Source organism: Eptesicus fuscus, chromosome 7 (assembly GCF_027574615.1).
Source record: "Eptesicus fuscus isolate TK198812 chromosome 7, DD_ASM_mEF_20220401, whole genome shotgun sequence".
NCBI lineage: Eukaryota > Metazoa > Chordata > Mammalia > Chiroptera > Vespertilionidae > Eptesicus > Eptesicus fuscus.
The window spans coordinates 87,374,286-87,399,260 of record NC_072479.1 but is presented as its reverse complement, the minus strand read 5'-3'; the positions used below and the strand labels follow the sequence as shown (position 1 = coordinate 87,399,260).

At 50.6% G+C, this 24,975-nt stretch overlaps 1 protein-coding gene across 1 annotated transcript; it reads right to left on the bottom strand.

Annotated features, from left to right (window-relative positions):
- Positions 1–150: 150 nt before the first annotated feature.
- Positions 151–22,495, bottom strand: SCNN1A (sodium channel epithelial 1 subunit alpha). Its single transcript, XM_028150331.2, has 13 exons — positions 22,336–22,495; positions 21,819–22,179; positions 12,928–13,195; positions 11,783–11,973; positions 6,826–6,929; positions 6,269–6,432; positions 5,700–5,798; positions 5,339–5,456; positions 2,579–2,657; positions 2,391–2,448; positions 2,188–2,243; positions 1,953–2,028; positions 151–1,587 (listed from the first exon to the last, which is right to left on the bottom strand). The coding sequence occupies exons 1-13, from the start codon at positions 22,454–22,456 to the stop codon at positions 1,207–1,209; spliced, it is 2,076 nt and encodes a 691-aa protein (XP_028006132.2). The 5' UTR covers positions 22,457–22,495; the 3' UTR covers positions 151–1,206.
- Between the last annotated feature and the right edge of the window lie 2,480 nt (positions 22,496–24,975).

Sequence of the window (24,975 nt, the reverse complement as noted above, 5' to 3'; positions counted from 1 at the left end):
ATGGTCATTTCCATAGTGAAGCTGAGGGGTAGGAGTCTGTCTCCCTCACCCCCACCCCAGGACCTCCTAGGAGCTTGAGCAGAGACCCAGGGACTCAGATCCACTCCCTACCCCCTCAGAGCACCCCATTCAACTCTCCAGACATTTTTTTGCAACAAATATTTATTGAGTGCCTGCCTACTTGCTCCAAGTCGGACACTGGGCTAGACCCTGAGGTTACATAAATGAACAACAGTCCCTGACCACAAGGAGCTCACAGTCTAGTTGGGGAGGCAGACACAAATGAACAGGAAAGTAAAATGCAAAATCAGCATTGCAAACCAACGTTCTGGTGCACTACGGGAGTCCAGGGAAGAGGGGAGTGATCAATTCTGGGGAAGACAAGATGGGGCAGAAGCCTTCATAGAAGTAGTTGTGTCTGCATAGGGTTCTAAGGGATGCATAGGAGTTCTCCAGCCAATGGTGGGGAAAGCTTCCAGGTTTAGGAAATAGTTTGAGACGACTTGCGGACGTGTGAAGGATACAGGCAGAGTGCTAGGATGGGGTGTTGGAGCGGGGAGGGGAGGGGCATAGATGAGGCTGGAAGAGTCCTGGGTCCAACTGGAAATGCCAAGCCTTTACTACACTGGTCTGCTCCAGCCCCTACTCTGGGGAGTCATGGAAGGGGGCTTGCCCAAGAACTAACTAAGGGGGCTTTTGGGTGGGGTTCCCCACTCAACTTCAAGAAGAGGAGCAAATGTCCGTGTCACTGGAAAGCAGTGTGGCCGGGCCAGTCCAGAGCTGGCTTCAGTCATCCTTGGGTAGGAAACCTGGGCATGCCTTTGTGTGCCCTTGTTTGTTTTGTTCTGGTCGTCATTTGTTTCCTAGGAACGTTCCTTGTCAAAGCTCCAAGTCTGACTTGGTTGATCCAAGGGAAAAGGAGATTTCTCTCCACTTGCATGAGGAAGCCAGAGTGTTCTAGAGGCAGGACCAGGGGGTACTGGACATGAGCCAGGGGCAATTCTGGGCAGCTTCTGTGGCCCCTGTTTTCCAAGCAATTTCTGTAGCCCCTTATTCATGCTGCTTTCCTCCTCCACACCAAAGGCAGTTGGGGCAGCTGAGAACAAGCCCAAAACATTCTTTAATCCTGCCAAGGTCTGTCCCCACCCACCAAGGGAAGCTGCTTGCCTTGGGGGCTGACACTCTCCTTTCTTCTCAGGTTTCCTCTCAGGGCTCCTCCAGAGTGAAGACAGAGGAGCTGGCCCCTGTCAAGCTGGATGGCGCTGGACAGGGGCCCAGGGTGGCATAGGCTGGTGGAGGGGCAGTCAAGGTTGGAGAAGTATCAGGGCTTGCCAGGGATGAGGCCGAGGAGGGGAGCTGGGGGCAAACACTGGAAGGGAGGGAGGAAGCTGGAGTGGAGGCCACCTCCTGGGCACCTCTGCCCCCTCGGCCTGGAGACCAGTATCGGCTTCGGAACCTCCGGAGCAGCATGAGGAATGTAATGACCATGAGGTCAAAGATGAGCTCCGCCATCTCCACCACAGACAGCACCGAGGAGCCGAACCACAGGCTCCACTGGCTGCCCAGGTTGGACAGGAGGGTGACCATCTGTGAGGGCGAAAGGCACACTGACCACTGGGGCAGAGGGCCCAGGGTGGGCTCCAGCAGAGGAGCCCCATCCCTCCTTACCTGAGGTCCTCAGCCACCCCTCTCAGCCTCTCGGTGGCCTCCTGACCCCCTTCTGTCCAAGTCATACCCACCTGGCACATCCTTCCCTCCCACTACCCCAAGAGGCTTCATCCCCCAGCCAAGTTCCCCTTCTTCCAACCCTCTCAACCTCACCCTCACCCTCACCACTCACTCCTCTCCTTGGTCCCCTACCTTCAAGGCCCAGACACTCTGGCCCAACAAAGGCAACCCCTTGTTCTCCCTGACCCCCCAGAAAATCACAGGCTCAGTGAAGCAGGACATACCGTGACGGAGGGAGACTCAGAATTGGTTTTGTAGTTCAGCTCCTTGAAGAAGACATTGAGTTTGGCAACTCCGTTTCTTTGGAGTAGGGGAGAGGATGGGAAGAAATGGCAGAGGATTAACTTCTCGGATCCTCACAAACACCCTCCTCCAATCAACTGTATCAATCCTTCTTTCCAGATTTGATTTCCCTCCCAAGGATTCCTTTCTTGGGGCTGGGACCAGGGTAGGACTGACCTTTTGTTTTTGATGGTGTAGTTATTCTGCAGGGATAACATCCGGAAGACCCAGTCCTGGGAAAGAATTGGAGTGTTAAGGGGGCCACCCGTACTCTTCAGGCTTCAGAGTTGGGGTGGGGCCAAACACACCCACACACATATACCCAGAGAAGACCACAGTGTCATACACACGTCCCCTGTCCTTCCCCTTCCCCACTTTACCTGGGACGTCACTGAGGGCCATCGCGAGTAACCTGCAGAGAGCTTGTAACTGGTCACACTGGGAATGGAGAGAGGCACTCAGTAATGGGAGTGGGGCCCTCCCACGCAAAGGCTTAGCTGAGTACCTGTATTCCACCCAGCCAAGCAGCCCGCTGCCCAACCTGTGCCCCGGCGAAGGGGACACTCACCTGCACGGCTTCAGGCACTTGGTGAAACAGCCCAGGCGATCTGAGGCGAAGGCACCCTGGAGCTTATAGTAGCAGTAGCCTGTGGGTGCAAAGCGGACACCTCAGCCTTCTCTGCCCCACACCCAAGAGGCCTCTCAAGATCCCGGGGCACCCCCTTCACAAGAGTATCAGATTACAATGATGTCTCCTGAGTGGCTGCACCAAAAACAGTTTAAGAAATTAAGCTAACTTGAGTGTGTGTGTGGGGGGGGGGGGGGGGGAGGGGCGCACTACACGTATGTAAAGATGTGTAGGATTTGAACAAAAATTAGAAAGTCAGAAAGAAGAACGGGAAAAATTGTGTAAAATAATGAGATTAAACCACAATGAGATATCACTTCATACCCACTAGAATGGCTATAATTGAACAAAAGACCAATGTCACCCCAATAAATTCAATTAAAAAAAGACAACAGCGAGTGTTGCTGTAGAGAAACTGGAACCTCCTACATTGCTGTTGAGCATGTAAAATGGTGTGGCCACTTTGGAAAACAGTCTGGCAGTTCCTCAGAATTTTAAACATACAGTTAGGATCTGACTCAGAAATTCCACTCCTAGGTATATACCCAAGAGACTACAAAACATATGTCCACACAAAAACTTGTACACAGATGTTCACCGTCACAATAGTAAAAAAAAAAAAAATAAATATAGATATATATATATATATATATATATATATAAAACCCAAATGTCCATAAACTGATGAATGAATAAATAAATGTGGTCTGTCCATACAACGGAACATTATTCAGCCGTAAAGAGGAACGAAGTTCTTGCACATGCTACAAGGTGGATGAATCTTGAAAATATCCCAGTCACAAAGGACCATATGTTATATGATCCTACATGTATGAAATGTACAGAAGAGGCACATCTAGAGACAGAAAGCAGACTAGTGCTTGCCAAGGGTGGGGGCGGGGAGGGAGAAGGGCACTGTGGGCACAGGGAATGGGGAACTGGAAGAGTGCTAATGGGTACAAAGTTTCTTTCTGGCGTGATAAAAATGGCTGTGGCCATTGTTGCACAACTTGATGACTATACTAAAACCTAAAACTATCTTAAAATTGAATTGTACACTTTAAATGGGTTGAATTATCTCAAAAAGCTGTTACAAAAGAAAGAAAGAAAGAAAGAAAGAAAGAAAGAAAGAAAGAAAGAAAGAAAGAAAGAAAGAAAGAAAGAAAAGTACGTCTATAGATTCCCCTTCTCCCCATTTGCAGAAGTCTAAGTAAGGTTATGTTGTCCTTCTTGCTACTTTTAGTCCCCCAGTCTGGAAGTCCTCCTTCCTTTCTGACCCAAATTTCTCAGTCTACCAGGACTGGGGATCTTTAATTAGAAAGACTGGGAAACAGCGGGGCCCTTTTCTCTGGGGAGTGAGCAGTCCTTAGGAAACGCAACAGACTGAATTTTTAACCTAGTGCCTTTCCCTCATCCTCACAGCTTCTCAGCAATCGGTACTGTTATTTTTCTCCCACAGATCTTCTTCAAACTCACAAACACTTAGAATTCACTGTTTGGGGGCCGAGGGGAGCAGTGGGCAGGGAGCCATGTCTCCCCTCGGGGTCTCAGCTTGCTTATCTGAGAAAGAAGAAGGTGAGGCCAGGAGGATACACCCCCGCTCGGATGCACTATGATTTTCTAAGGTCAGAGACACGGGAAGTGAGGCCACCACTACAAAGTCCAGCAGGGGAGAGAGCTGGGTGGAGCAGACCCAGGGAAGGAAAGAGCCCAAAGATCACCCAGACAGAGCCGAGACAGGCAGACACGGAACTCCAGGGTCTGCAGGGCCCCTGCCTGGTCCTGGGAGGTGTGAAGGTGTGTGTCCTCCAACAATGGCCAGCCACCCACCTACAGGGGGAGAGCTGGTCCCAGGGGAACTGGGGAGAAGGAGACCCTGAAGGACCAGTCAGCTGGGACAGATAAGAGCATGTGCACCAGGAAAGCCAACCCTCTGTTTCCATGGTTTCCTGTTTAGGGTTTTCTCTCTCTCAGCTTCCCAGTACATGGCTTCCCTGCTGAGTAGCCCAGCTGTGTGAAAAGAAAAGGGGATCTGTCTACTCCCAGACCAGGATAAGGAGGAGACACCAGGGCTCTCCAAACTTCTTTGATTGTGCCCTCCCGTAGGTAAAAACTTCTTAAATAAGCAACTCCAGTATATGCATTTGGTTTATAAAGCACATACCTGCTACTATTGAATTGATACATTATGTACATTATAAAACATACATAAAATGGAATGTGTAAGAAAATCTCACAAGCTCTTCCTACCTTACGCTGCAAGTTATCTTTCAATAGAGCCATCCTATGTAATAAAGAGCTAACATGCTAATTAGACCAGACAGCAGAACAACCTTCCGGGACGGACCTTCAGGAATGACCTTCCAGAATGACCAGTGGGAGGGGGGTGGGGCCGCGAGGCAGCCAGGGCTGCTGCGAGGGCCAAGCCCCTTGCACAAATTTCATGCATTGGGCTTCTAGTTCCTTTATAAACACACAGAAGCCCAAACAGAAGGGGAGAAACTGTGAGGGAGGGACAGAGATAGTGCGTAGAAAACTGAGAGAGGCCAGTCTAAGGACTGGAAAACAAGAGACAGGGAGAATTCATCAGGGTCAGTGAGAGGCAGAAGCAGCCCCACAGACAGAGGGTGCTGAGAGGAGAGGGCTCCCAGGAAAGGCCTGGTCAATGGGCAGCCCAGGGGCTCCCTCCTGGACTCTCACCCCAGGAATCATGCTTCCTGTAGTCACAGTACTCCACATGCTCGGGCCGTGGATAGAAGATGTAGGCACAGCCACACTCCTTGACCATGCTCTCCTGGAAGCAAGAGTGAATACACACCTACAGGGAGGAGAGTGAGGGGGGAGGAGGTCAGGCCTGCTCTCACCCACAAACAGCCCAGAAGAGACAGAGAAGGGAAGGACAAACAATCCTCTGTGCTGCACATCCATCCCTCTTTCCACTGTTCTCTCTCTCTCTCACTCACACACACACACACACACACACACACACACACCTTTCCATTTTGACTGACCAACAGGGCAGGCCTGGGAGATGGTTGCCATAGAAACAGACTGGCCTCACCTGCTGTGTGTACTTGGAATGGTAAAGGTTCTTGACAGGGACGTCACTGCCATTATAGGTACAGTCTCCATAGTTGCCCCCAAGTCTGTCCAGGGCTTCCTGTGAGTACACACACACCAAGAGGTCAGAGGTCACAGAGCAGTACAAGTGGCCCAGGCCTCCTCCTGAACCCTCTGTCTTCCCTCAGTTTCAGGTTGCATCTCCTATCCTGCCAGCCTCTCCTGTCTGCCTCCCCATTTCAAAACATGCTCCCAGTGGCCCCAACGTCCACCTCGGTGCCACTTTCAAGGACACCAGGCCCACAGCATCCCCTGGAATCCTAAGCATGTTCTGAATCCCTTCTCAGCACTCTCATCCAAGGCCCACTCCTCTGGTCCCTTCTTCCTGGTGTCCACTCTTCCAGCCCCTCGGCCCTGGTTTCTGCTCCTGTAGACCTCCACGTGCTCAAGGCCCAGCCTACATGATCCCCCTCCTCAGCCTCTGGCTCTCAAGTCCACCTCCCATGCCCTCTCCCTTGCCCCTCGCCCATCTAGGTTTCTCCTCCCAGGCTTCCCAGGCAGCATCCTTGCCTTCCTCATGCTGATGGAGGTCTCCACACCAGGCCGCAAGTTAAAGCCACCATCATCCATAAAGGGAGGCTCATCCTGCCCGTGCACCGTTACCCTGGCCCCGGTCACTGTGGACAGCAGCGGGATGAAGTCATTCTGCTCTGTGCGCAGTGTCAGGGATAGACCTGGGGTGTGTAGAGGGAGCAGAGTTGGGGGAAAGTCTTGGAAAAGCATTAGGGGGGTGGAAAACACCCTCCCACCCTGCCCAGTTCCTAATGCTCCAAGGAGAGCAAAGCAGGAAGACCTACAAATGGATGTGGCAACCCCTGAGCTGGATTCTGGGGGCGGGCTGGAAGGACTGGGACAGGGTTCTTATCACACCTGGAATGGACAACATGGTACCCATAGTGGAGAAAGAACAGTGAGGACTCCTTCCAGGACTGAGATAGGCACATTATGGCGATGTCCAGAGGCTCACGGCATCTCTAGGATGGAGCTCAAGGTGGGTAAACATGGGTGGGCAGGGCAGCAGCAAGGGCTGAGGCAGAGGTGAGGGATTGAGAGCCATTGTTGCTCACCATTGTTGACCCCAGGCATAGAAGACATCCAGAGGTTGGAGTTGTTCTCGCCATTGAAAGTGTAGCAGTTTCCATATATTGGGTGGTGGAAGTGAGAGTAATTCCTATTCAGGAGGGAGAGAGAGTAGGGTCACAGAGAAAAGGGACCAGGGAGGGAGGACTTTCAGCACCTTTTGTTTCCTGGTCATCTACTATGTGCCAACAGCCTGCGAGGGCATCATCTCCACAGCACAAAAGAGGAAGATGGGGCACAAACAGTGATGACAAACTTGGGACTCAAACCAGGTCATTTACCTTCTAGCCCGGGTTTCTCCCAGCAGGCCACCTGACCTGCCTGGCCTTGTGACCTCTCTTGTGGTCACTGTGTTGCATTTGGAGACTCTTGCAGTATCCCTAGCTTCTCGCATGTCTAAATCATAGTTCACCATTTGGATTCTGATCTCCTTAAGGACTGGAGCCAGAGCCCAATCATTTCTGTATCATCTCTGGGTTAATTTCATAGTTCTTGGCATTTAGGAGATCGTTAGTAAATAGTTAATAAATGAATGAATGAAATGGAAGGGAACAGCAGAGAGTAAGGCCAGTGGTGAGCATGGAGCTGAGAAGAGGAAGAACAGATCCCAAGGCAAAAATGAGTAGGGTTCTGGTTGCATGGCTCTGAGCAGGTCATTTTTCCTAAGCTTATTCTTCTCATCTATAATAATAAAAGTGTAATATGCTAATTAGACCGGACAGCCGAACGACCTTCTGGACGTCATTCCGGACGAATCCATGGCGGCAGGGGCCAAGGCAGAGGAGGTTAGGGGTGATCAGGCAGGCAGGTGAGTGGTTAGGGGCGATCAGGCAGGCAGGCAAAGGTGGTTAGGGGCGATCAGGCAGGCAGGCAGAGTGGCTAGGGGTGATCAGGCAGGCAGGCAGGCAGTTAGGAGCCAGTGGTCCCAGATTGTGAGAGGGATGTCCCCCAAGGGGTTCCAGATTACAAGAGGGTGCAGGCTGGGCTGAGGGACACCTTCCCCCCCCACACCCCTGTTCAAGAATTTCATGCACCAGGCCTCTAGTCTATAATAATAAAAGTGTAATATGCTAATTAGATCAGACGTCCTTCCAGATGAAGCTGGGGCTACGAGGGAAGCCCAGGTCCCGGGTGCCAGAGTGAAGCCGGTGCCGGCAGCCAGGGGAAGGAAGGCCTACTCTTGCACAAATTTCTGTGCATCGGGCCTCTAGTTGTAAAATAAGGAGATTGGAACAAGGTGATCTGGAATATCCCATTGGCCTTGAAGAACGAAATATTGGTGCACATTCTGGGAAGCACTAGAAAGTCAACATTTCCAGAGCAAAGAGTGGATTCAGGGAGGGATGGAAGAGGAAACTATGAAAGAGAGCAGAGGCCAGGGCTGAAGGGCCTGTGAGCCCTGCTCAGTGGTAGATGGGGACAGGTGCCATGTGGTGGATGCACACTAGGGACTCTATGCAGCAGGTAACAAAGCAGATGGAGCAACATGGATGGATCTTAAAATGAGAGCTTAGTAAAAAAAGAAAAATAGTAAGAGATGAAATGAGATATACAACACACCATTTATATTACATACACATTGTGCAAAAACAAATACGAAGAGATACACACTAAGTACATTGTAAGAATATATGAGAAGCAGTATAACATGAAGAGCACAGACTCCAGAACTAAATGACTTATATTTGAATCATAACTCTAACAAGTATTAGCTGTGGGACCAACAAAATTACTTTATCTCTCTGTTTCTTATCTGTAAAATAGAATACTACTTACCTCACAGGGGTGTTATGAGGATTAAATTACTCTCAGAACAGTGCTTAGCACTTAGGAAGAGCTATATAAGTTTACTATTAACATTATAGGGATTTATTAAGATGGTGAAAGTCAGCTCTGGCCAGATAGCTCAGTTGGTTAGATTGTCATTTGATCCCCAGTCAGGGCATATACAAGAATCAACAAGTGTCTTCATAATAAGTGGAACAACAAATACCTCTCTCTCTCTCTCTCCTCTCTCTCCCTCTCCCTCTCCCTCTCCCTCTCTCCCTTTTCCTTCCTCTCTCTCAAATCAAATTTTTAAAAAAAGATGGCTAAAGTAAAAAAGACAGACAATAACAAATGGAGGATGTGAAGAATTTAGAACTCTCATATATTGCTGGTGGGAATGTAAAATGGCACCACCACTTAGACAACAGTCTGGCAGTTCCTCAAAATGTTAAACATAGAATTACCATATGACCCAGCAATCCCACTCCTAGGTATACACCTAAAAGAAATAAAAACATCCATACAAAAACTTATACAGGAATGTTCATAGCAGCATTATTTATAATAGCCAGAAAGTGGGGGTGAAAAACAAAAAGTCCATCAGTTAAGGAATAGATAAACAAAATGTGGTATATCCATACAATGGAATATTATTCAGCCACAGAAAGGAATGAAGTACTGATACATGCTGCAACATGGATGAACCTTGAAGACTTTGGGCTAAGTGAAAGAAGCCAGATACAAAAGAACACATGTATGATACATTTATATGACAGATCTACAGTAGGAAAATCTATAGACACAGAAAGTAGATTAATGGTTTCCAGGGCTTAGAGGAGAGGAGGGAATAGGGAATGACTGCTAATAAGTACAGGGTTTCTTTTTGGGGTGAAGATGTTCTAAAATTAGTGGTAATGGCCCTGGCCGGTTTGGCTCAGTGGATAGAGCGTCAGCCTGCGGAGTGAAGGGTCTCGGTTTGATGCCGATCAAGGACACATGCCTGGGTTGCGGGCTCAATCCCCAGTGGGGGGTGTGCAGGAGGCAGATCATCGATGTTTCTCTCTTATTGATGTTTCTAACTCTCTATCCCTCTCCCTTCCTCTCTGTAAAAAAATCAATAAAATGTATTTAAATAAATAAATTAAATCAGTGGTAATGGTTGCAAAAGTCTTTGAACATACCAAAAAAACAACATCAACAACACTGAATGGTGTATGTTAAAAGGTTGGTTTTAATGGTATGTGAGTTATATCTCAATAAATTTGTTTTTAAAGAAAAAAAAAATGTTGAGCCCTAGCTGGTTTGGTTCTGTGGATAGAGCGTTGGCCTGCAGACTGAAGGGTCCCAGGTTTGAGTCCAGTCAAGGGCACATGCCTGGGTTTCAGGCTCGATCCTCAGTAGGGGGTGTGCAGGAGGCAGCGATTGATGTTTCTCTCTCATCGTTGATGTTTCTATCACTCTCTCTGTCTCCCTTCCTCTCTGAAATCAATAAAAAATATATATATATAAAGAAAAAAAATATTGAGAGAAGGGGAAAGGGTGCCTGACATCGGGGAGAAGAGTTGGGTGAGAATGACATGATAAAGAGCTTCAATTGATTCTGAAGGCCATGAGAGATGTTGAAGGATATCAAACAGCACTAACTGGTACAGTTAAGTACAGTGAATTCAAGTAAGAAGAGTGATGTATAAAGCTTCTGGTTATTACAGAATGAAGAGAGGATATAGAGGCAGAAAGACAAATTGGGAGGGGGTGGTGATGGTGGTAATAATAACCTAGGTGAGAAATAATGAGGCTCTGAGCTAAGGAAGTGACCTAAGCATCAAGACTGAGATGAACTTTGGTCTTTCCATTGATAGGGAGGTAGGAGGATAGGACAGGCAGAGTGAAAGGATCAGTGGGAAGGTGACAGACAGAGAGACTGGGTGGCAATTGTGAGCTGACCCAGGCTCAGGTGCTGCTTCTGTCTCACTTCCCAGCTGGTAGCTCCTGTCCTCAAACAAACACAAGACTAGAGGCAGGAACAAAATCGTGTGCTGGGCAGAGTGTGTGTGCCAGGTGAGGGGTGGAGGCAGAAGCAGGTGACACCTGGCCCTGCGGCCATTCAGCAGCGACATGGGAGAGAAGGGCTCCCTGTAGTGTGGAGAGGATGCCTCAACACCCTTCCTCAGCCAGGCAGAGGCAAGGAGATGGCACCTGAAAATTAAGGATCCGAATCAGGGAGGGAAAAGTGGGGGTAGGAGGAGACAGAGACTACAGAAGGAAACTTCCCTTACTCCTAGCCTCTCCCAGCCCTCAGAGAGCTAGCAGCTGCCATGACCTCTTTACAAGGTCATTATGACAGGAATCTTAACAGAAAGAATCCCTGGGCTGGCCTGGTGGCCTAGGGCAAGTCACTTCTCCTGCTTGAGTACAGAGTAATAAGACCCAACATTCATTGTAGTTTACTAAGTGCCCTAGAATTTGACATCTCATGCACTTGGAGATGTATGTTATCACCATCTTCATCACTGGAGTAAACATGCCAAAAGGGCAAGGATTATAAATATTTTCTTCTTTGATGCATCCCAAATGCCTAGACCAGTGACTGACACATAGCCTAGACAGTCAAAACTATTTGTTGCATGAACATTGAATAAATCTAATTTTCAGCCCATTTTACAAACAAAGAAACAAGTTCTGAAGAGTGATTTGAAATGCCCAGAGTCACCTGGTCAGGAAGTAACAGAGCCAAAGCAGGAACTCAGGTTTAACCCCTCACTCAATCCATGCTATGCCCACCACACTACTGCCCATCTCATCTGAGAAAGTGGGGGATGGAACCAGACACCCTTCTGGGCACTTTTGAGTTTGATGCTAGTGAGAAAGAGGCCTTAGATAGACAGGGAACCATGCCTCCAGCCCTTGGTTTCTCAAAGCTGGATCTCAACCCCAACCTTCCCAGGGCAGCTATCTGAGGCTACCTCACTCAGACCCAGCCCTGCAGGGAGCAGCAGAAGTCCTACAGAATGATCCGGGGACAGAGGTTTGGACCTGAAATCAATGCATCCCCTCCTCTTTACAGGCATTTATTTAGTCAACAAGCATTTCCTGGTGCCACTCATGCTGGGCCTCAGACTGGCTCTGGGAGGGAGACACGGTGGGTGGGGAGCACAGAGGCAGGCAAGACAGACTCACGCCTGGCTGCAGGAGGCCTGGTTGAAGCGACAGCTGAAGATGAAGTTGCCCAGCTTGTCCTCCTCCAGGGATGTAAAGGAGTCTGGCAGTCTCGACAGAATGTTGATGTAGTGGAAGCGGTACCACTCCCTCACCGCATCCACCCCTGATGAGTATGTCTGGTAGAAGCAGTCGGATTTGTTCTGGTTACACTGGAAACAGAGACCAGAGCGTCAGAGGGCCAGCAGCAGGGGTCAGGCAGCAGGGCCAAGATCAAGGACTGAATGGTCTGGGGTCCTGAGGACTGACAGACAGGAGTGGGGAACCAGGAGTAGACCAGAACAGAAGGCAGAGAGGAGCAGAAACTGGGAGGAGAGTGGACCAGAGGGCATGGGATTAAGGGAGTGGGAGGCCGAGGAGACTAGGAGCTATCATTTATACAGTCTCTGCCAGAGAGTGGAGCAAGGATTCTTCTCCCCATTTCACTGATGGGAAGGCTGAGGGATCAACAGGTTTGTCCCAGCAACAGAGCTAGGACTAGCTAGCTATGATTAAAGGAAGCTTCTCTTTCTTCTTCCCCCTGCTGCTCTCCCACTTCCTCTTCCTCTCTCTTTTTTTTTTTTTTCTCTCTTCTTTTTCTTTTCTTTTTTAGAGAAAGAGATGGGGCGTATTCAGGGTGATATGGCCTTTCTCTATTTTTTAAAATTTTTTATTAAAACAAATCTTAAGTCTGCGTTTTCACAGTCTCCTTATTCTCTGCCTGAGACCTGCAAAACCCGGGTTCCCTATCACACTGGAGGTACCCAAGTAAGTCCCACCAGTGGGACCTGTGTTTCAGAAAGGGGCATTTTCCATAGCAGATTTGACTTCCGGCCACCTAAACGCTCCCACAGAAGTCCCGGAGAGGAGAGACCCCACCAGCTGGCGCTCAGAGAGATGTTATTTCGTTTTATTTTTCAAAATGTGTTCATTTTGACAGCAAGCTGACGAATCGCTGCCTCATCACTAGCCAACAGAGGCGGGGTTGGGAAAGGGCGCGGGGTCCAGGGCGTGGACGGAACCGGAAGGGCCTGGGCTGCGCACGTCGGGCCGGGGGGCGGGGACTGAGGGGCGGGGCCTGTGGGTGGGGTGGGCGGGGCCTGCGGTGGCCGGGGGCGGGGCCTTACCAGCTTGAAGCCGATCTTCCAGTCCTTCCAGTTCACCTGGGGGTTGTTGTCCCGCAAGCTGGAGGCCGCGCTGCGGGCTCTGCGGGCCACGGGGGGCGAGGCCGGGTCCCACAGGAGCTGCAGGGGGTGCGGCAGGGTCTCGCGGAGGCCGCGGCGGCCGCGGGGATGGCCCCCGAGGGTGTTAAAGGAGTTGTATTTGTACAAGTCGAAGAGCGTCTTCTCTGTGATGCGGTCCAGCTCCTCCAGCTCCCCTTTAATTTGCGTGTACCTGGAGGGGCGATGGGGAAAGGGTCGGACTAGGGAGCAGCCTCGCGCGAATGCCTGGCCTTTGGGCCTCAGTTTCCTCGTCTGAAACTGGTGAGGCGGGGGAGGGGGGATGGAGAGGTGTGTCCGCCAGGGTTAGCGGAGGCGACTGTGAGCCCCAGCGGTGACGGCATTTATTGTGGCCAGTGTCCTGTTTATTGAAAGGGAGAGGCAGGCGGCGCCGGTCGATGAGGCGCTGTCCTCCCACTCGCCGCGGCCTAGAAGGGAACCCGGAACTGTGTACCCTTTCCCAAGACAGAAGAGGGGGTGGCCTTGACCTGAGCCCATCACTCATCCCACCCGGATCCCCTTCAGGGGAGGGTGGCCTTTGGGCCAGTCTGCCACCCCGCACCTTCTAAACCAGGGGCTCTCAATTGCACTTCTACCGAGGAACTTCAAAAAATACCAACGCTGCACACTAACTGCCCCTCCCCACCAGGATTAGATTTTAATGAGTTTTGGGTGGGGCCCAAACTCCCTAAGTTAAACACTGTGCAGTATAAATAATCACATTCCTTCCTAATACTGGTCCTCTTACCATCTCTATCATGAAAGTACAGAGTAGCACTGTTTTAGGGATAGAACCTTCCAAAACAAAACACACACACATGCACACGCACACGCACACACACCTAGAACTAATAGATTAATTAAACAAGGTTTCAGGATCAACATCGATACACAAAAATTGATCCTATTTCTACATACTAGCAACAAAAAACTGGGAAATGAAATCATAAAAGCACCATATTAAATAGCATAAACAACATGAAATACTAGAAATAAATTTAATGAAAGAGGTGCAAGACCAACCTCTACACTAAAAATCCTGCTGAGAGCAAAGACCCAAAAAATGGAGTTATATATGTTTATGGATCAGAAACTCAATGGAGTTAAGATGTCTCCCAAATATATCTTTAGATTCAACACAATCCCTATAAAAACGTCAGCAAATATTTTTTAAATAAATTGGCTGACTGGTCCTAAGACTTACATGAAAATGGAAAGAATTCAGAAAGCCAAAACAATTTTAGAAAAGAAGAGCAGAGTTGGAGTACTTACTCTTCCTGACTCTAAGACTTACTATAAAACCACAATAATCAAAATGGTGTAGTGCTTATGTAAGGACAGACAGTAGATAAATAGAACAGAATAAAGTCCAGAAATTAATTCACACATATATGATCAACTGATTTTTCCCTAAAACACCAGTCCAATTCAATGGGGAAAATGTGTGTGTGTGTGTGTGTGTGTGTGTGTGTGTGTGTGTGTGTGTGTGTTTATTGATTTTAGAGAGAGAGGAAGGGAGACGGAGAGGGAGAGAGAGAAACATCAATGCAATAGATAAGTTGCCTCCTGCACGCACACCGACCTGGGATGGAACCCAAAACCTAGGTATGTGCCCTGCCCGGGAATTGAACCAGTGACCTTTTGGTGAATGGGATGACGCTCAACCAACTGAGCCACACCAGATGAGGCAATAAAATAAATTTTTTTAAACATTTGGTGCTGGAACAATTTGTATACTGTACTGGGGAGAAAAATGAACTTCAACCTCTACCTCAGTTCATACACAAAAATTAAGGCATAGACCTAAGCATAAAATTCAGAACCATAAAGACTCTAGAAGAGAGAGAGGAAATATATATATAAAAAATCTTCATGACCTTGGGATAGGCAGACAGACATTTGGGGAATAAATATCTAAGGAAGAACTCTTCCTGAAATATAAAGACCTCTGGCAGCTCCAGCTGCAGCCTCATCCCCTAATAGGAGAAAATGAAGCTCAGGTTAAAGGTGTGTGTTTGATATTCTGAGAGATTTTTTTTGTTACTGGTAATTAAAAGAATAGCTGTAATAGCTAGTACTTATTGAGCTAGGCACTGTGGTATTCGAATGTACATTATTTAATGTAATCTTCAGAGTAATTCAGCATACTATTAGCCACTGTTAGCTACTACTATTGCCATTCCCTTTTACAGATGAAAAACCCGAGGCAGGGGACTTGTTCAAGGTCACACAATGCGGAAGTGGGTCAGAAAGCTCTCTAACCATCACACTGCCCTTCACTGTGTCCCTACTAGCTCTGGCTATTTTAGGAAGGTGTAAAGGTGCCCCAGAAAGAAGACCAGAGTTAGTCAGCTGGATGTGGGTCCTGGTGTCCCAGTCGCACTTTCTAACTGTGTGATGTTGGTAAGGAATCCAACCTATTTCCAACCTATTTCCTCATCTGTAAAATGGGCCTAACACTAAATTTGCCTACATGTGAAGCTTTCAGAGGTTAAATGAGAAAATAGTGACACAAGGTGAAGAGGCCATCAAATATCAGCAAGACCCAGACCGGACCCAGAAGCCCAAATGTCTTCCTTGTAGTCACATTGCAAGAATCCAGGTGCCCCAACTTAGCTGGAGTTATTTCCACAACATGAGCCGTCACATCCCTGCCTGGGCCCCCATCCCAACTTGTCTCAAGTCCCTCTGTGCCCCTCTTCTGCTTCCTGCACCTCCCCATTCTCATCACCACCAAGCTGTCTATCACTTCTCCAGCCACATCTCTCTTCTCCATTGAGCCCATGCTCGGCCTATGCCAGGCTCACCCTTCAGTGGTCCTCCTCATATTCATCTCCCTCCTGCCTCTTCCAAAGAAGCCTTTGTTGACCTTTGTGGAGCCTAAGACCAGATTCCAATTCTGACCCCTTGACTCCCACCTGTGACAAGGCCCCCAGACTCAGTACAGAATTCCATCACTCCCCAACGTCTACTTCTCTCTCCTTATTTAGCTTGAGGCAGCAAGAAGTATTCAAATATCACCCTTCAATAAAGAAACGCTCCCTCCCTTTCAGTTAACACCTAGCGCTAAAAATCTGCCCACTGAGCAAAAACCACTGATTACATCAGATCATGTCCTGCAAGAAGAAGGACCCAGGAGAGAAGTAACCAGGGCTGAGGGGGGTAGAATGCAGACAAGAGGGCTTCAGCAAGGCAGCCCAACCCTTCTAACCCTGACTTCCTACCCAGGTCATGGTCACCACTCTCATTCTCATCTGCTCTAGCAGCCCTACACTGGGGAGGGGAGTGTAAACCATTGCACAATTCGATCAGGCAGGCATTACTATCTCCATTTTACACTTGAGGGGCCTGAGGCCCATCAACCAGGCAACTTCCCCCAAGGTCACTCAGCTAGGACGTATAGGGAGTAATATAAGAACCCAGCCTTTTTGGAATCCATGGCCCCAGCTGTTTTTACTACTCGGCCTTGGGGCTTGGAAGCACTTCAGACTGGGCAGCAAAATCTTTCCTGGCAGCTGGCCATCTCCCCTCCAGCCCTTCTTCTCCACCCAGGACAGACTGGCAGGGTCAGGGACACTGGGAGACTTGGAGTCGATACCCTGTTCTCTTCCTATCTGTGTCTCCTCCTTCCTCCCTCTTTCCCCTGGGTGATCTCCTCTCACATGATCCTCATGCTCAACAGGCAACCTGGGGATTAGCACAAACCCTCATCCCACACACCCACCCACCAGGCAGCCCCTAGTTGAACACTCTCAGTCAGCATTCTGGAAGTACGAGACAGGACTGGGCATCGGAAACTCACCAGCTTCCTCCCCTGCCATGTGCATCTGGGGACCTAGCCCACTCCCTCCTTCCTCCAGGGATCACCTAGAAGTCTTCACTTCCCTTTCTTTGGCCGCTTCCCCAGCTCCATTTTCCTCCACATCTCAGCACCTCCAACCTGTCTCCCAGGTTGGGAGACATGCTCCCTCCACCATGGCCCCTACATGCACCTGGCCTGCACCACTACATTCACAGTATCTCCTCACCTGTGAGCCCCCTGGGTACAGTCTGCCCCTCCAGAGTTGGTTCTGAGCTCTCAGATCACATGTGGAAGCGGCCCTGGCTGTGACATTTTAAGAGTAATAGATGGCCGAAACCGGTTTGGCTCAGTGGATAGAGCGTTGGCCTGCGGACTCAAGGGTCCCAGGTTCGATTCCGGTCAAGGGCATGTACCTTGGTTGTGGGCACATCCCCAGTAGGGGGTGTGCAAGAGGCAGCTGATCGATGTTTCTCTCTCATTGATGTTTCTAACTCTCTACTCCCTCTCTCTTCCTCTCTGTAAAAAAGCAATAAAATATTTTTTTTTAAAAAAGAGAGAGTAATAGATGCTCACAAACCAATGATTATTCAGCGGATAGACGACTAGGGTAGTGAGAGCTCTAGAAACCATTCCATCCAGGGAAAAGCCACAGGAACCACAGTGGCTGACCCTTTACGTTCTAACCAGGTTCATAGCCTTGCCAAGTTAGACAGTTAGCCTTGGAGAAGTTACTTATCCTCTGTGCCTCTGTTTCACCATCTATACAATGGGAGTATTGATAGGACCTGCTGCACGGAGTTGCCATGAGGATGAAATGAGCTAACTCATGAAGAGTACAGCTCAAAACACCTGGCCGAGTAGGTACGGTACAACTGCTGCTGTTGGTTTTATTATCATTACTGTTACTATTCATACTATTGAGAAGAAAACGCTAAGGAGGCACAGGAACACTGCCTGCCAGGTATCTATCATGTGACTCTGGTCTTAACAAAAGTGGAGCCTAAGACCAGATTCCAATTCTGACCCCTCCACTTAACAGTTAGGTGATCTCAGAGCCTCCATTTTCTCATCTGACTAGAGGGTGATATTTCCCTCCTCAACTAACAAGCTGGTTACGAGGATCAAAAAACAACAGTGGACTTTGCAAGCTGCAACACAGTTTCTGCTCTCCTAGGGGCACCGGAGCTGATGACCGCTGGGAAAAGAAGGAGGCGATGTCTTTAGGGTTGCTTCAAAGAGACAGAACCGAGACCAAAGGGTAGATACTATCATGAGGTCAGCTGCAGCTTTAACTGAGGAAGAACTTTCTTACAGCAGCTTCCCAGAGGTAGTGAGGTTCCTGCGCCCATCACTGAGGGGACAGTGGGAGGAGTCAGCTTTAAGGGTCTGGGTTTCTGTCCCTGCTAGGCCTGCCACCCCAGACCCTGGTTTCTGGATCCTGCAGAAAGTGCAGGTCTCCCCACCAGGTAGGGACAGGAAGACCTAGCTCAGATCCCTGCCCGCCCTCCCTGCAGCTTCACCCTTTGGGGAACTGTCCCCCTCCTCACCCCATTCCTGCTGCACTGCCTCCTGCTCTGCCATCTCCAGAGATTCCATGACCTCCTTCGTTGTTAAGAACCTCAAGTCCTTCCATAGCTCAAGCCTAAATCCTTCTAAGAATTGGATGAAAAATTATGTTCTCTGTTTTCCATTGATGGGAAGACTGGCCCTCTCTCTTGGGTGAACAAAACCCTCTCCTGTGTTGGCCGGAAAGAACGGAACCACAGTGTCTGACCCTTTACCTTGGACTCTTAGAACATCCTTGCTTAGAGTGGTAAGTCTTTAGCCTTTATCCCCTTTCCTGGAAGTTACGAAGCAGCACAGAATCCTGCACCTCCTCCTCCTTCCTCCCTCTCTGCTGGCGCTGCCCAGCTGCCAAGTGGGCATCCCTGGTCTGATTTTGCCTCATTCAGTCAGTTACCTTGTCTACTCCTCCCTTCTTCCCCTGTAGGAGCCATTCATCTCACCTCTGCCTCCTGCACCTACCACTAACATGATTCACACTTTGGTCACTACCTACCAGGCTGCATTAACTTATCCACCCACCCCTGCCTCTCTCCTTGAACAGAAGCCAACAGCCCTAGACCCCTCCCTCCTGTACTCCTGACTTGTACCCCCTCCTCTTACTGCTGCTGTTCCCCAGGGACCCTCACCAGCCGCCCATCCTCCTTCACACACCCGCCTCCCCAACACTGGATGCCCCTACCTGGCCCCTCCTTAAAGTGCAATGGAAGAAAGAGCTTTGAAATCAAACTGGTTTGTTACTCAGCTGCTAACCTGGGAGGCACTGGCTTCTGGGGATGGGGGTAGGGGGATTGTTTTTTAATCCCAGGTTTACTACCTGCTTCCTGTGTTAACTTGGGCGAGTTAAATAACCTCAGTTTCCTCTTCTATAAAATGAGAGTAATACTAGTACCTACTTCAGAGGTCTGTGGTGAGGACTAAATAATGAATGTAGAATTTAATTTGTCTGGCACATATTAAGACTATATAAGTTTTAGCTCTTGTTGTTGCTTTATTTGCTGTGTGACCTTGCTCAATTGTTTCGCCTCCATTTCCTCATTTGCAAAGTGGAAATAATAATAATGCCTGCCTCCATGGGCTTGTCAGGATTAACTGAGATAGTGCTTGTAAAGCATCCAGTATCAGGTCGAGCACATGGTAGGTATTCAATAACCTTCCCCTGCACTGAGGAGCTTCCCCTGACTCTCCTCCCTTCCTGGGTGCTCTCTCCACTAGGCCCTGCAGCAGCCCAGACCATCATGCACGAGGGATTCTTTCTTTTTTTCCTTTCTTTTTTTAAAATTGATTTCAGAGAGGAAGGGTGAGGGAGAGAGAGATAGAAACATCAATGATGAAAGAGAATCACTGATGGGCTGACTTTAGTATAACCCCTACTGGGGATCAAGCCTGCATCCTGGGCATGTGCCCTAACGGGGAATTGAACTGTGACCTCTTGGTTCATAGGTCAGTGCTCAACCACTGAGCCACACCGGCTGGGCACAAGGGATTCATTCTGTATGGGTGCCTGTCTCCCAGCCTTCAGGCACATGGCGGCAGAGGATCTGGTTTTCATTCTCTGAGGCTTTTTCCTGGACTGTCCAGGGCCTGCACCCAACAGAACCTTAGAAAATATGCAGGCCTCAACAGATTCACCCCTGCCCTCTCCATTTCTCACCTACATCTTTCAACCACAATATCTGTTGAGCACCTACTACTCTGCCTGTTGTCCCTCCTGCTTGCTAGCCCTTTCCTCCCTGCTAGCTCAGAGCAGTCCAGTATCCCTCCTCTCCACCAAGGCCAGAGGCGACGAGGGGTGGGGAAAATGGGGGAAGGGTTAGGGCAGGAGAGCGATAGAGGGCCAAGAAGAAGAGGAGCATAGCCAGTGGCTACCCAGGGACGAGAAACAAGGCTGGGGGAGGAATAATAAAGACCTGGGAAATGACATGTAAACATCTCAGGAAACTTCATTTATTCTACATCCCGAGTCTCGGGTCTTGAGAAGAGGTAGGGGTTTGTGATCAGGCAAACAGAGGGTCAGTCCCAGGTCCGTTACTATCTCTGTGGCCTTGTGAGTTGTCTCCTTTTGCCTCCGTTTCCTCAAGTGTACAGTGGGGTATTAATCGTACCTGTCTTGGAGGATTGTTGGGAGAATTAAAGGAAGGGCCTGCGGAGGACTCAGTAGTAAAAGCAGCTTCGTAGTAAATGGCCCCTTACCCTGGACACTCTACAAAACAGCCCAGCAGTTTTTTCCCTGCAGGACAGGACGTCCCAACCCTTATTAGCCCAAGACACACCTTTGGATACAACAGAATATATGGGGACCTTCACCGCCAACATGTGACCAAACCCAATCCTCCATTGCACGCCTACCCAACGTGTTTGCTCACCCACATACACACACTCACACAATTGCAAACACACGCACCCATAAATCTTCCACTCCTTGAAGGTAGAGACTAGACTTCACACAATTTTTACTATAACTAGCCACAGTGCGCTGCCGGCATTTGTCTATATGCCTAGCGCTGCCATTTTCTCTTTCCCAGTACCCAGCAAATTACCTGGCCTTCCATGGAAATTGTACGAGTTATTGAGAAGCCCGTTTGCCAGGTGCCTAGCACTGTGTCTGGCTGGCGGCAGGCGTTCCCACCGTGCTGCATGACTGAGTGACCACAAACACAAGGTATAGACAAACACCCAGCCTCACCCTCCTTTCTTCTCCACACTTTACCACCCCCTCTGGCTTCCAGACCAAACATTGGCAAAAAGCACTGGTGAAACCAAAAACTTGAGGACACACCCAGGTTCCTGGGCAGGGGTCACCTCCCCGTTTTCGCCTGGGTCTTTGGGCGACCAGCTGGACAAGGGAACAGGGCAACAGCTATCCTGTCCCATTCTCCTACTGGCTCCCTAACTCCCCACCCCCAATCTCAAGGCTCACCGTTGCTTTGCCGCCATCCCTCACTTTGCTTTCTCCAACACCAACTCCCCGTCTGACCCAAGATAGACGTAGCAGGGTCTAGCCCCTGCCCGCTCCCACCACCCACACCATAGCACCTGAGACAGGTTCTTCTCTGGAGGAAGAGGCCCTGGTCTTTGCTCTCCTCTCCCTCCCAGGAAAGAATGGGGATGACCTCCACACTGCCCTTTGGGAAGTTACCAGCATCTTGACCTCACCCGGGCCCCCTACTGCTTGCGGGAGGAAGGGAGGAGGAAGGCACTGGCAGTCCAACAACCACACTTTGAATAAGCCATGGGCACTAGGAAAGCTCCACCGGAATGAACCGCCAGCCCAGCAAGTGGGGAGCTCCCAATCTTGCCCCAAGGGAGGCCTGCCTGGGGACAGTTTTGGCTTCTACCCCTGGGCCTGAGGGTCTGCCTGCCCAGTGGACACCTCGGTACCCTCTGCGCTACCCTGGCAGGCACCAGGAAGTGCTGGGGGGGACCAACTGACCTGTAGGGATTGAGGGTGCAGACGGTAACAGCCGGGAAGACAAGCTTGTCGGAGTTGAGGTTGATGTTGAGGCTGACAGGGTAGCTAAAGTACTCTTCGAACAGCAGGGCGAACTGCCAGTACATCATGCCAAAGGTGCAGAGCCAGAGCACGGCCCAGAAGGCCGTCTTCATGCGGTTGTGCTGGGAGCACACCAGGCGGATGGCGCCGTGGATGGTGGTGTTGTTGCAGAAGAACTGGAACAGGTCTCGGTAGGAGCGGTGGAACTCGATCAGGGCCTCCTCCTCCTCCGTGGGCTGCAGGGGGGGCGCGGACTTGGGGTCCGGCCCCGGCTCCTCACACTTGTCTCCCTTCATGAGCCCTTGGGTGAGTTGTGGAGGGTCAGGGTCAGGGTCAGGGCAGAGTTCTGGGCTCCAAGTGCCCTTCCCATCATCAGCCTGACCCCAGAGAGAGGCTGCTCCAGGCCATGCCCACATCCCACTCCTCCCTCCCCCCACCTGCCCAGGAGCCAGCTGACCTGCTGGAGCCAGGGCCAGAGCTGGAGCTGGGCTTCGCTGGAGTGGCCTCTCCTCTGCTTCCCTGATAAGGTCACCTTTTGGTTTCAGTCCCAGAACCTCCCTTTTCGTCTCCTCAGCCATCAGCCTCTGCTTAGTAGTCAGTCCCGTTCTTGGTCTCTCTCTCTCTCTCTCCCCCCCCCCCCCCTTCTCTTGGGTTTCTTTCCCTACTCTCTCCTTCCTCGCCCGGCTCCTCCGTGTGCCAGGCTCTCTGATCCTGCCTCTCTTCCTCTTCCTCCCCCTCTCCCCTCTCAGTCCAGTCTCTCTCCTCCAGTCTCCCGTCCTGCTCCTGGGCTGTGTCCTGACTCGCTGTGTCCTGACTCCCTCTGTCCCAGGTCCCAAGGATGGCAGGACTCCAGGAGTCCTGGCTGCCACCTGCTCCCCACTCCCAAGTGTGACTGGACTGGGACTGGTTCCTTTCTAGCTGAATCTGGCAGCCGAGAGCCTCTCCTCCCCCTCACCTGACAGGTGCAGAGACCGGCCTGGGAGCCCGCCTGCCGGCCGGGGTGGAAGCAACAGAAGCCTCATTAGCATCTCAATTAAAGGTGAGCAGGGCAGGGGGGGGGGGGCGGTCAGAGGAGGAGTCTGACCTGCGAGAACCAGAAGGAGGAGGACTCCCGAGGGCTGACCTGGGAGTAGGGACAGAGAAGCAGAGTCAGCCTGGGGAGTGATAGGAAGCTGACAGGCAAGGAACAGAACGGCGAGGGAGAGTCAGAAATCTTGACCAGGGAGAAGGATCCCGAACACAAAGCTAGGAGGGCAGAAACGAGGAAAAAGGACAAGCCAGGACAGTGAGACTAAGGGAGAGAGACCAGGAGAGCAGGGAAGGCAGAAAAAGGGAGACAGACGCAGGACAGAATGAAGGACTTGGGAGGGGGCATGGAGGAGAGGCAGAGAGAGGAAGGTGAAGAGGAGGGAGCCAGCCCCAAAGGGACTCTCCCCTCCCCTGCAGGAGAGCAATGGAGGGACCCAAGTGGGCTTTCAGGAGCGAGGTCCCCTCCCTGGGGAGTCCCTCCAAGGGCACCCACAGGTCAGCCTCACCCCCCAGGTGGTGGAGAGGGTTCTAGTGGGAGTACCTCCTGGCACTCAGCACGAAGCTCCCCTCTGCCTCTCCCTCCTGGTTTATCCTCTTCCCTCCTGACTCCTCACCATCACCCCCTACCTTGTCCAGGCCAGGGAGGGGCCCAGGTGAAGCTGGGGGCTAGGCGGGGCCCTGGGACATTCTGTTCTTTTTTACACCATTGGCTGCCAGACCAGGAATGTGTAATGTCCCCTGTTGTGGTCACGGGGTTGCAGGAATGTGGGCACTGAGAGGCAGGTAGGGGACAGGCAGGGGCACTTAGGCACAGACCCGGAGCCCAGGGACAGCAGGCACTGAGGGGGCAGGGAGGGATGTGGGGAGCATTGGGCGTCTGGGAGGAAGAGGGCAGGCATGGCCAAGTCTACAGCAGCCCTGGAAGGAAGGAAGTGCTCATTGTAGGGGCTTTTCCTCCCAAGTCTCTTCCCAAACTTAATCCAGCAAGAGCATAAACAGTAAAATACCAAGCAGAGAGGGAAGGGTCAGAGAATCAGGCCCAATAAGAGGGTCCAGACAGGCACAGGACGCCCATCCACACAGCCCAGGCCCCTTGTGACAGCGAGAGGTTGACCCCTTGTGGACCCTCCGCAGGCAGCCCCGAGTGTGCTCCCTGGCTTCTCAGAGGAGCAGGCATGGGCATCCCTCCGATGTGCCCAGCACAGGCACTGATACAGGTGGGAGAAGACAGGCCTGCAATATAGTAAGACGAGGATTCTAGTGGCAGAGATAAAAGCCCTGGGCTTAGTGAGCCTGGGGAGGGAGGGAGAGACTCTAGCCTGGAGAGTCAGGAAGACTTCCTGGAGAAGGTGGCATCTCAGCTGGGTGTCGTAAGGAACAACAGGGACTTTAGCAGGCAAAGAAGAGGGAAGCAGGGAACTCTAGGCTCAGGGTACAACCGGGGTGCTTTCGGTCTGGGCAGTCTCTGTGGCCTCTTAAAGCGAGAGCTCCTGTCAACCAGGATTCCAAACCCAGCCCCATTTTTTCCCTTTGATGCCTGCTGGGGACACCCAGCTGAGAAGGGAAAGGCTGGCTTTTTCTTCATTTTCCAGATGAATAAACTGACACTTCACAGAGATAAGCCAGTTGTGTGAGGACACAAAACAATATAGCAACCGAGGGAAAACAGAATCAGAATTCTCCTCCTCCGGGGTTGTCTACTTAGGGCTTTTGCCATTTACTTCCCGAAACGGACCAGCCACAGACTCCGGGGGAATGGGGCTACCCTGGCCCTGGTTTTGAATGCCAGGAAGGTTCCCACACTCACACAGAGTCCATGGATTCATCAGCAGTCTGGTCCTGGATCACCTGCCTGGCCCTGTAAAAAGCTCTCTACCTTGTCCCCACCTTCCCATGACACCCCTAGAAGCTCCATTGTCCCTTGATCCAGGTCCTTAACTTAGGGACAATCCCGTCTACCAATGGGATGGCTGTGCCCTGCCTGTTTGATCTCAAAGGTTCTGAGAGACACCCCCTGCCTTTTCCATTTGCTGCCTGAAACCCCGCCACTGGCTTACAAAGCACAAGC